The sequence below is a fragment of the Phoca vitulina genome, unplaced genomic scaffold (assembly GCF_004348235.1).
Source record: "Phoca vitulina isolate PV1807 unplaced genomic scaffold, GSC_HSeal_1.0 scaffold42, whole genome shotgun sequence".
In the NCBI taxonomy this organism is placed as follows: domain Eukaryota; kingdom Metazoa; phylum Chordata; class Mammalia; order Carnivora; family Phocidae; genus Phoca; species Phoca vitulina.
In genome coordinates this window covers 11,450,069-11,462,245 of record NW_022589745.1, presented here as the reverse complement: position 1 = coordinate 11,462,245, position 12,177 = coordinate 11,450,069, and the positions used below count along the sequence as shown (strand labels likewise).

Below are 12,177 nucleotides of genomic sequence, written 5' to 3'. Positions count from 1 at the left end.
CACATTGTTAAAAGCACTTCTTTTCTTTTCATTCTAGTTCCAAAAGACCCGAAACCCCAGTGGAGACGTGTAGCATGGAGTTATGATTGTACCCTGCTGGCCTATGCTGAAAGTACAGGAACCGTGAGGGTGTTTGATCTCATGGGAAGTGAACTCTTTGTTATTACCCCGGTACGTGCCTAACCTTAAACTGATTACATAAAAGGCATTCAAAAAAATATGTGAAAGTACTTGAGTGACCAAATGTGAGGAGAGGGGAAATAGACCGATAAATCTGAATAAGTTGTGAACTTAAGATGTTCAGAATCTAGTAGATATCTGTACATGAAATATTTTTTCTTTGTATTTTGTAATGCAGTATTCAGCGGTAATCCACATTATGGAAACATGGTGGTAAGTAAATACTAAACAGAGGTACAGAGAAATGTTAGAAAGTTCCATTGAGGGAAAGTAGTCACTGGACTGTCACAATAGGAACAGCTTTCTGAGGAGTTGGAATTTGTTACCCTAAAGGGGATAGAAATTGAAAGGGAGAGTGGAGAAAAAATTAATGGTGGTAATAACTTTTATTTGTGTAGTGCTTTATACTTAATTAATGAGTTTGATATATATTCTTAGTTGGTATTCACAACAACCCTTTGAATAGATTGGCCAGATATTATCCACATTTTACAGTTTAGAAAACTGAAATTGAGAGGCAGTTGAATCACTTTTCCCATGGCAATCCAGTTAATAAGTGTTTCTTTCAGGAATCCAGTGCTTTTTACTTTGTATCCTTCTTCCTTGAATGAACAAGATACAGAGGCAGGTAGAACAACAGTGCTAACTCTTGCTGCATTTTAGGATCAGCTGGGAAGCTTTGTAAAGAAAAGAAAAACAACAGAAAAATTACTTGATTGTCTAGGCTCAACCCATAGAAATTCTGATTTAATTGATTGGAGTGGGCTCTGGGCATTATATTGTTTACATGTTTTCCAACTTATTTTTAATGAGAAGCTAGGGATAAGAACCGGTGATATAGAGAATGATTTTTGTTCAGAAATAATGACTGGAGAAACTTGAAAAAATGTGTTAGCCTCATATTATGGAAGTCCAGGGGAACCAAACTAACAAGTTTGGATCACTGTTTTCTAGACTAGCACTGTCTGATAGAAAAGTAATGTGAATTATATATATGATCACATTGTAATTTTAAATTTTCTAGTAGTTGCATTAAGAGTTAAACAGGTGAAATTTATTATATAATCTAGTATATCATAAATATTATTTCAATATGTAATCAGTGTAAAGATTATTAATGAGATATTCTACTTTCTTTGGTACCAACTCTTTGAAATGTCATGTTTATTTTTATATTTAGAGTCTGTCTCAATTAGGACTAGCCATATATCAAGTGTTCAGTAGCCACATGTGGCCACAGTATTTATTTTGTGGTTCTAGCTAGTGAGGTGTAGTCATTCAGTGTGATAAACTTTATTATGTGTGCTTCCCAAGGTGCACATGCCTTCATATCCTTAGCAACATAGCCTGATACTTAGTTCATGGGAAAAGGTTGCCACTGAGTGAATGTTTTAAGTGTCTTTTCCTTTTAGGTGCTGATGGGGCAAATGGGAAGTAATTGAAGCTTTTTTTTTTTTTAAGATTTATTTGAGAGAGAGAGAGCACATGCATGCAAGCGTGGGGGGCTGCAGGGGGAGGGGCAGGGGGAGAGAGAAACACGAGCAGACCCCGCGCTGAGTGCAGAACCTGACTTGGGGCTGCTCAATCTCATGACCCTGAGATCAGACCTGAACTGAAACCCAGAGTCAAATGCTCAGCGAACTGCGCCACCCAGGTGCCCCGAAGCTTTTTTTTAAAGCATTGGTTACTGCTGGCAATGAAAGTCAACATTTGGGAGCTTATATCTGAGCTCCGTATCTTAGAATTCTTTGAGGCTAAATGGTGGCATTACTCTCCCCCCACCCCCCGCCCCCATACACACACACAACAGAAGTACAGTCTCAACAGAAATTCACGTAACTAGGTGAATTTCTCTTCCAAAGAGGGTTGTGTGGTCGTAGCCTGTGTTGGGAGGGCAGGTCTAAAGTTGGGTTTCTGGTTCTAGGCACTCTGATTTGCATGATTCTTCAGTATATGGAGCAGTTGTCGGACTGTCTTAATGTATACCTGGCAAGGCCAGGGCCTGGGATGTCTTCCAACTATACATGTGTTAACTTCTAGCTGGTGTCTTTTTAGTGCCTTGATTTACCTCTCTTCCACAGGCATCCAGTTTAGCCGGTGATTTAAGCTACGCCATTGCTGGGTTGATATTTTTAGAATATAAAGGCAGCGCACAGTGGTCTGCAGAACTCCTGGTCATCAATTACCAAGGAGAACTGAAAAGTTACCTTGTAAGGTAAAAATATATTTTATTTGGGAACTCCTATTTGAAATAATGTTTTTCTCTGGCTTAGTGTCAGATTTTGTTTTGTTCTTTCAGCATTTTATTGTTAAAAATTGCAAATGTAACAGGAAGGTTGAAACCATTTTATAGTGAATACTCCTATACTGTCACTTAAATTCTATGATTAGCATTTTACTATACTTGCTGTTTCACATTTCTGTCCATCCCTCCATCTAGCCATTAATCAGTGTTATTTTTTAATGAATTTCAGAGTTAGTACTTACAACTTTAGTATGCATGTCATTAATTAAAGTTTAAGATTTGCTTACAGTTTTCTCTTTTGAAATAAAATTTGCATACAATGAAATGTACAGATCTTAAGTGTACCAGCCAGTGAATTATGACAAATGCATACACTGTGCAATTCAAACCCCTATCAAGACGCAGCACATTACCATCATGCTAGAAAGTTCCCTCATGCTCCTTCCCAGTAAATCTGTCTACACCTACCCCCCAGCTTATCCATCCTAGATAAGTTTTGCCTGTTCTGGTAATTCACATTAATGGACTCCTAGTATGCACTCTCCTGTCTAAGGCTTCCTTCACTTAGCATATTTTGAAATTTATTTGTGTTTTTTCATGTATCAGTAGTTTATTCCATCTTATTATAATAATAATTTATTTCACTGTATGAATATTTCATGTATCTTAGAGTTGTTACTACAAAGTACCATAAATGGGGTGCCTTATCAACAACAGAAATTTACTGCTGACACTTCCCGAGGGTGCAAGTCTGAGTTCTGGGTGCCAGCATGGTTGGGTTCTGGTGAGAACCTTCTTTTGGTTTGCAGACTGCTGACTTGTCTTTGTATCCTCACATGGTGGAAATAGAGCTAGGTAGCTCTCTGACCTCCTCTTGTAAGGGCAGTAATTCCTTTCGTGAGGGCTTCATCCTCATGACCTAATTACTTCCCAAAAACCCCACCTCCAAATACCTTTGCACTGGCATTAGAGTTTTAACATATGAATTTTGTGGGGGACACAGACCTTCAATCCGTAGTGGGGTCACAAGCATTCAGACCATAGCGTTCCTGATTTGTTGATTCATTCTTCTGTTGATGGACTTCTGATTTCCAGTTTTGGGCTACTGTGAATAAAGCTGTTATGATCATGCTTTACAAGTATTTATGGATATGTATTTTCATTTCTCTTGGGTCACTGTCTTTGAGTGGAACTGCTGAATCATAGGGTAGATACTTCCAGACCTTTTCCCAGAGTTTTTATATCATTCATATTCCCACCAATTAGGAATCAGAGTTCTGGTTGTTTTGTATCCTCAGCTGTGTTTGGTGCTGTCTTTTAAATCATAGACATTGTAGTGGGTATTTTTTGGTCTCTCACTGGGTCTTACTGGTACTCTTTTCTTCTTAAATGTAGTGTTGGAACAAATCAGAGCTATCAAGAGAGTCACTGTTTCAGCTTCAGTAGTCATTATCCTCATGGAATCAGCACAGCTATTTACCATCCTGGTCACAGGTAAGCAACCGTGTCTCCTCTTTGGTGGAGTATGAGGTGGATGGAGAGGTCTTGGCACAGTTTCAGAGAGAAGTTATTTTGGCTTCTTCATTTCCTCGTCTCGTGCATAGTTGTCTTAAGTATCTGTGATGTGGTTGTAGTCCTCTTCTGAGCATTTCTGTTCGTCTGGCTGACTGAGCTCTGAGCCATATGGGGCAATGGGAATATTCACTGAGAAAGTGTTTCTTTTCTCTTCACTTTCTTAATCTTATTTTTCTCATCTGTGAAATGAGTATGTAGCTAACTTCTAGCACTCTGGCATGTCACGAGAACTCACAAAAGGCTGCATCTGAAGTGCCCTTGCACAGGACGGCTCCGTCCGCATCCCTGCCCTCCTCCTCCTCTCCTTCGCTGCAGGTTAGGGCTGCTTCAGTGGTGCCACAGCTGATTCCTACAATTGTCGCCCGTTCTTCATAGATGTCACTTCTCCACGTATTTGCCACCTACATTGAGGGTTAGTTGAAAATTGAGCATTTTCTACTTACTGTGATTTCTCTCCTTTCATTTTGTTGTTTGAGAGTGAAATTTACATTAATTTTATAAGTTAGCCAAGCTAACTTTTTGGTTCTCTAGAGAAATGGGGAGACTATCAAGTTGTAAGTCAGACAAACCTAGCTTAAATTCTGAATTTTGAGACTTACTCTGTGTCTGTTTGTAAGGCCTTAAACTCACTGATCCTCTATGTACTTGCATCCCTTTTTCATCAAAAAGACTTAATTTTTGTATTCTATTCAGTCATAGGTCTGTCCTTTTTGTTCAGAATTTTATGATTATGAAATTTTCATACTGCAAAGGAACCCATACCCACCAGAGTCTCTTTGTGCTCTTCCCTGATCCTTCCCTACTAGAGATAACCACTGTCCTGAATTTTGTGTTTATCATTCTTTTGCTTTCCTTTTAGTTTTACCACCTACTCATATTTAGTTTTGCTGTTTGGCTTTATATAAATGGGATCATATGGGAGACACACAAGTCTTGCTTTGAGACTTGCTTTTTGATGCATGTTTTTCTAGTTCATTCAGTTTTAACTACCATTAGGATATTTCATTTTATGTATATCGCAGCATATTTATTCATTCTCCTGTAGATGAAAATTTGGTTTGTTTCCAGTTTTTTTGGTTATAAAAATAGTACTGTGAGGGGTGCCTGGGTGGCTCAGTCATTAAGCGTCTGCCTTCGGCTCAGGTCATGATCCCAGGGTCCTGGGATCGAGCCCCACATCGGGCTCCCTGCTCTGCGGGAAGCCTGCTTCTCCCTCTCCCACTCGCCCTGCTTGTGCTCCCTCTCTCGCTGTGTCTCTCTCTGTCAAATAAATAAATAAAATCTAAAAAAAAAAAACAGTACTGTGGCCAAAATGATTATGCATTCCTCTGACACATAGGTGTAAGAATTTCTGTAGGATATATAAGTAGAAGTGGAATTGCTGAATTATTGAGTTTGTACATCTTCAACTTTACTGGGTAATGCAAATGTTTTTCAGAATGGTTCTACCAGTGCATCAGCAGTGTATGAAAGTTTCTGTGGCTTCTTATTAGTGCTCTTGATACCAGACTTTTAAATATTTGCTGATCTGGTTAGATATAAAAGAATATCTCATTGTGGTTTTAATTTTTATTTCCCTGATTACTGATGAGGTTGGACAGCTTTTTATGTTATTGGCCATTCATGTTTTGTCATCTATGAAATGCTTTTTTTAAATATAATTTCTTAATTTTTATGGGGTATTTGGTCTTGACCTTCTTTATGTGATCTGGATGTTAATTCTGGATTATGTGCCTATTGAGTATTTCCTTCCAACATGTGACTTTTTAAAAAAATTTACCTTTTTTGAGTTATATCTCTGTGTAGTTTCAACTGTTAAATAATCTTAAAAACTGACCTTTTCACTAATTTCTTTCCAAAGATAACTACTTTGAGATATTTTATTTGATACCATCGGTTGTTTTCATACATAAAAATAAAATGCTGTGTTGTTACTTCTTGATTTTTCTGTTTTACACATTACCTATTAATGTCTCTTTATGGAATATGAGTATCTAGTTTTCTTACTCTGTCCTTCTCACATACACAAACCTAGCCTTCTCTTGTTCAATTTTGATTTTGTAGGGTAAATATTATTATGGTTATGTAGATGCTATTCACAGATGAGATAAGAACCTTCTGTAGTATTGCGTGATTGCCTTTCCATTCTTATTTATTCATTCATTCATTCATTCAATAAACATTTATTCATTTCCTGCTCTGTGCCATGTGCTGTTCCAGATGCTTGGTAGATACCTTATGGAACTTACTTCTAGAAGGGGTGACAGACAACAAACAATGAACATAGAGTATTTGAGGAACTGATAAGTGCTGTGGGGGAAAAATGAACAGCAGATGGAGGACAGTGGCAGGGTGGGGAGTAGGGTATGGGTTGTAATTTTAAGTAGGGTAGACAGGTTACCCTCACTGAGAAAGTGACATTTGCGCAAAGACCTGCAAGAGGTGTGAGTCTTCTTTATTTGGATATCTGGGGAAGAGTGTTCTGTGCAGAAGGAGTAGCCAAAGTGAAATGAGTTGGGAGCCTACTGGCCATTTTCTAGAAACCGCAAGGAGGCCAGTTTGGCTGAAGCTGACTGAGTAGAGTAATATATTGACGTCAAAGAGATAAAGCCAGTGCTAAATCATGGAGGGGCTTCGTATGCTAGAGTAAGGCCTATCTGGTAACTTCTTACCTGTGTATGTTCTTGTAGTTAATTTTTTTTTTTTTTAGTTTGCAAAGTTTTAAAATACATTTATTATAGATTTAACGGTAAACTCATTCCTGTTAGGGTAGATCCCTCTATAGTATACCATATGCATTAGATATTCTGTAGGTTTTGTCTTCTTGAAGTCTTTATCAGAACTTTCTGACCTGCTCTGATGTAGGTTTTCGTCTGCCGCATAGCTATTTCCTTAAGAATGTCTGTAAGTTTCACTTCATCATCCTGAGGATTACTTTTATATTTTTCGTTGCATCACCTGTTTCCTGGATCCTATTTTTTTTTTTTTTTTCTTTTTTGGTTTATTTTGCTGTTTTGGTGACCTTCTGTAATTCCCTGAGGAAGAGTACCTGGGAAATACATAGTTTTTGAGGCCTTGCCTGTCTGAAAATGGCATTTATTCTATATCTTCATGCCTAAATGATAATTTGCTGAATAGAATTGTAGGCTGGAACTAATTTTCCTTTTAGAATTTTGAAGATATTGCTCCATTGTCTAGCTTCTCATGCATTTTTTTTCCCCTCTATTTTTTTTGTCTTCCTTCCCTCCAGAAACTCAGATTCTTTTTTATTTCCCACAGTGTTCCGAAAATTGGTAGTGTTATGTCTTGGAGTAGTTTTTTATTTCCACACTGTTGGCCCTTCAGTTTGAATACTCACTTTTGGAAAAATTTATTGAATTATTTCTTTGATTGTTTCTTCCCCTCTGTTTTCTCTTTCCTGTCTGGAATGTCTGTTCTCTATTTGTTAGTCTCACTGGGCTCACCTTTATTCTTTTTTTTTAAGATTTTATTTATTTGAGAGAGAGAGAATGAGAGAGAGAGAGCATGAGAAGGGGGAGGGTCAGAGGGAGAAGCAGACTCCCTGCTGAGCAGGGAGCCTGATGCAGGACTCGATCTTGGGACTCCAGGATCATGACCTGAGCAGAAGGGAGTCACTTAACCAACTGAGCCAGCCAGGTGCCTGGACTTACCTTTATTCTTATTCTCTTTTTCCCCCCTTTGTGTTTGTTGGAAAAGAGAAGTAAAAGATTATTTTAATTCTTTCTATATAAATGTATATACTTAATGGAGTAAGCAGTTTGAAGCACTTTTGAGATCTATTGTAAATATAATGAATTAATGATACATAAGATTTCCAAATGAGTATTCAGTGAGCCACTAGTTGTTTTGAGGATTAGATACATAGTAGGTACTCAGGATATGATAGTAGTGGATAAACATAATACTATTAATTTCTTCCTTTTGATTTTTGTGGCTCCAGCCATAAAGAGTCAGTTTGCTATATCATCCTTAAGAAATCTGAAAATCGGGGCGCCTGGTGGCTCAGTCGGTTAAACGTCTGCCTTCAGCTAAGGTCATGATCTCCAGGTCCTGGGATCGAGCCTTGCGTTGGGCCTTCCTGCTTATCAGGGAGTCTGCTTCTCACTCTCTCCCTCTGCCCCTCCCCACTGCTTGTTTTCTCTCTCAAATAAATAAAATCTTTTTTTTTTTTAATTTTTTTATTGTTATGTTAATCCCCATACATTACATCATTAGTTTTAGATATAGTGTTCCATGATTCATTGTTTGTGCATAACACCCAGTGCTCCATGCAGAACGTGCCCTCCTCAATCAAATAAATAAAATCTTAAAAAAAAAAAAAAGAAATTTGAAAATCAGTTGCAAGCCTAGTTAATTAAAAAGTTAAAAAAATTGTTTATTGTATTATTTTGCCTATTATTTTCCAATCTGAAATAATAGATCTTTGTTTTATTTTGGATACAGTTAAGTGATCACATGCACAGTTAGAGGTCTTTACATTTCATAAAATTGAATGTAATTGTATATGCTGCAAATTACTGCCATTTTCTTAAAACATTTCTTTTCTTTATAAAATAAACATGTTACAAGAATAAGAAAATTGTGTTGTTTTTATTTTATTCTTTCAACTTCGTACATGAAGTGTGGCCTTTTAATGTTTGTTTTTATAGTTCAGATACCGTATTTTCCTGGCATAGCTTCACATTAAGTTTTGAACTTAAATTTTGCTGTTAGAAAGGGGGTAGCATGTGTTTTGCTTCCAACTGCTCCGTTTTCTGGGGCGAATTTTATCAAGTCTAGACAGTACCCATGACACTCCGCTTGCTGGTTTGATTTCTGTGAGGTTGACCTGTTTCTTTGTTTGCATCTTCTTTGATATTGTGTTTTATTATGTTTAAGCCAGGTTTTTCTCTTTGCTCTTTTAAGGCCTTTTTTGTTTGTTTGTTTTATTCAACTTGATTTTGTTGTTTTTAAAGCCTAGGTATTAATACCTTTCTTGGTACATACATAATTTTTAAAATTTATATTGTACTTTACTTCCTTAGCACATATATACATTTATAAAAATTTAATCTGTTGTCCATTAAAAAGTACATTCTGTTAGAGGAATTGTCTGTATTAGAAAGATTGCTAAGGTAGAAAGCAAATTGCAGGTGTTTTTTTGGAGGGGGGTGGTCTCTACAAAAATTTTGGAATTTTAACTGTTAATCAAACCACAGAAGGAAGGCCTGTTCTTGGTTCTGCAATCACGTAAATTCTTGATAGCAGTCAACTTGGAGATGGATGACTGCATTAAGGTTTCTGAATGAAAACCGTTATAAAGTAAGGGGTATGTGTAAATGCCCTGTTGTGCCTGACAAAAATATTGCTAGGTTGTTTATTTTTTCCATTATGCAGTCTTTTTTAAATGAAGGAAGCTGAAATACTCATCACATTTGTATTTATTTTTGGTTACTCTAGTAATGTGAGCCTGTGATATTTATCATCTACAAGGATCTTATAAATGTGAAATAAATCAGCCAGAGTGGAGTTGGAATAAATGGTAATGTACAAACTTAAGGTTTTATGAAATTCATTGTTTTCTCTGATGCTGCAAGCACCGTTGAAGAAGAGAAATCGAGGTGGTAAACTGGGTCATAAGAAACAAAAATTAATGGAGCAGCTTCGGATTAACTCTGTGGATTTTCTAATTTTGAGCAATTTCCTTCTTTGCATGTCCTTACCGCCTAATGAATGTATTTTATTCCCCTCCCCCACCACACTCTCTCCTTTTCTGGTCCTGCTCCCCTTTGAGACCCACCCCAAGACCTCCCTGCTTTTTAGTATTTTCTGTTCTTAGTATTCTCTGTTAGTTTTGGCTTAGATTGCACCTTGATGACAACTAAGAGGAATTTCTTACCTCCTCTGCATTCTCAGAGGGCACTGAGGTCAGCTGTAGTCCTGTATGCTCAGGGGTGGAGATGCCCACGTAGTGCTTCCCTCTAGCAGTCTGCAGCCGGTATTGGGAGTCCTGTCCACAGAGAAGGGCGCTCAGTGTGAGTTAAGTTCAAATAGAAGACTTTGTCTGTATTTTATAAATGACATTGTTTCCATCAGTGTAGCTTTTTGTTTTTAAGGTTTGGTTTTTAATTTCATTGTGAATCTCTACAAGCAAAATCGGACATAGTCCACTTTAAATGTCCAACAGTTCCTTGGTAACTACACAAAGAGTGTTTGAAGGTAACTTCTTTTAGACTCTAATTTACATCACAGCAGTGACAAACAATAGAGTATGCGTTCTTTCTCTGACCCTTTTGAGAAGCCACCCATGCCTGGAATCCTTGATGACTTTTTGACACTGATCTTAAGTGTGTAATTCAGTGATTTTTTTTTTTTAGTAAATGTTTATAATTGTGCAGTTATGCACTGCGTCAGTTTAGGATATTTCCATTAGCCCTAACTTCCTCTCATGCCGGTGAGTTTAATGGAATGTAAATCCTATCTCAGTAAAACTGTAATAAATAATGAATAAGAAAGAAAAAAAATCCTACTCAGGCCTTCTCTTGAACATTTTTTATATTAAGAAAAATACTCAGCTTTATGTTAAGAAAGATAATCATACAGTCTGTGGGGAAGAACCATGACTAATTATGTCGTGGTTGTGCAAAGGGAGAATCCAAACATTTGGATAATGACAAAAATTTTTTTTCTCTCAATCAGCTGTTTTAGGGCAAGTACAGTTTGTACAGAAAGAACTTGAGACAACATTTATAGGGAATAATAAGCTGTGGTTGCCTTAAAATAGGTTACGATCAGATTACAAAGGACTCTGGTTGAAGAGTAGTTAGTAACTGATGCGTCAGTTGGAGCTGCTGCTAATCCGGGGGAGACTCAGAGAGTAGAATGGAACGTGGTCTCTAGAAAGCTGTTCATTTTCAGGGGAGACTGAGGAATACCGGTAAGTACTGGCATGCTGCAGTGTTAAAGGGCTAGGCTTTATGTATATTGACTTGACTCATCTCCTGTGGGTTTCTGATTTCCCCGAAACAAAATCGTAGCCATTTTAAATACGTGAGCCCTTTATCCTCACGGGGGTAAAGGCGGCAGTCCAAATAAAATAGCTAGTACTTAGTGGTAGAAATCAAAAATGTTTGTTGTGCGAAAGAGCTCTCAAGTGACAGGATAAGTTCCCTGTGACAGAATGGAAGGAAAACAGTCTTGGGGATAGAAAGGGAAGGGGTGCAGTAGAGTATGCTGAAGGCCACTGTCTCTTCTTAATACATCACTTTTGTCTAGGGAAGGGTACATGGGTGCCACAGATGTTTAAATTTGATCCCGTGGAGGGGGTAGTGTTGAGAGTTCCTACCTTAAAGGTTTATCCAAGGGCTTAGGCAAATTCTATTCTCCTACTGTGAGGTATAACTTCTGTTAAGATCTATGAGATGCATTTGGAAGCCAGTCAGTGGATTTTCACAGCCATTACATTGCTGTAACATTGCCCATCTTTCTGGTTCCTAAGGTCGTACGTATTCTGTGAGAGTCAGGCATGGTTAAGTGAAAAGATGCTCTCTTGACAGCTGGAGGACCAGTTATGTGTAAATTGCATTGAGATATTTTTCATAAACCCTAACTAGATAAGATTAATAATTTTATGAAGGGTTCCTTCTAGAAAAGGAAAGAGAGTACTGTAGTTATGATCATTGCTGATTATCTGCCACTGCAGCGAGAGAGTGCATTTGGCCTTTGATAATGTAGGGGCTGTTGGCATTTGAGAGATTAATGTGCAGCCTTGTACCTGAGAAGTGTGAGTGTCAGTAATTGAGTTGACCTTATATTAAGGAGTTTTTCATTTTGCCTCTCAATTTCTCATTTCTCCAGCATGAGAAAATTCTCCTTTTTCTAAGCTCAGGTCAGTTTTTTGAGAAGTGAAGGGTGCTATTGTCCGTAGAGAGAGCTGCATTGTCTCATAGAGGTCAGAGCTCTTGGTGTGAATAAGGGACTTCTGAGCTTCACAGACTATATTTTTTGGTTTTATAGGGACTTCTTTTGGGGAGACAGGGAAGTGGAGATTGTTGGCCACATCCTGTGATCTGTTTTCATCCAGAAGATGTTACAGATAGGTAGTTATGTGTGACTCAGAAGTATCTTGGTCCTTAGCACTTCCCATCTGGCTGTCTTTTAAGTCAAAGGCTTCTGTG

At 37.7% G+C, this 12,177-nt stretch overlaps 1 protein-coding gene across 4 annotated transcripts in view; it reads left to right on the top strand.

Annotated features, from left to right (window-relative positions):
* Window positions 1-12,177, top strand: part of NBAS (NBAS subunit of NRZ tethering complex) — a 313,374-nt gene that overhangs the window by 25,065 nt on the left and 276,132 nt on the right. For 3 of the 4 annotated variants that reach the window (XM_032430100.1, XM_032430102.1, XM_032430101.1), the window contains 3 exons: window positions 38-171; window positions 2,262-2,395; window positions 3,821-3,919. In XM_032430100.1, the coding sequence (XP_032285991.1) occupies window positions 38-171; window positions 2,262-2,395; window positions 3,821-3,919 (367 nt within the window). Of the gene's footprint in view, window positions 1-37; window positions 172-2,261; window positions 2,396-3,820; window positions 3,920-9,910; window positions 10,938-12,177 lie in introns of those variants that run through there. The other variant, XM_032430103.1, reaches the window with a different exon arrangement.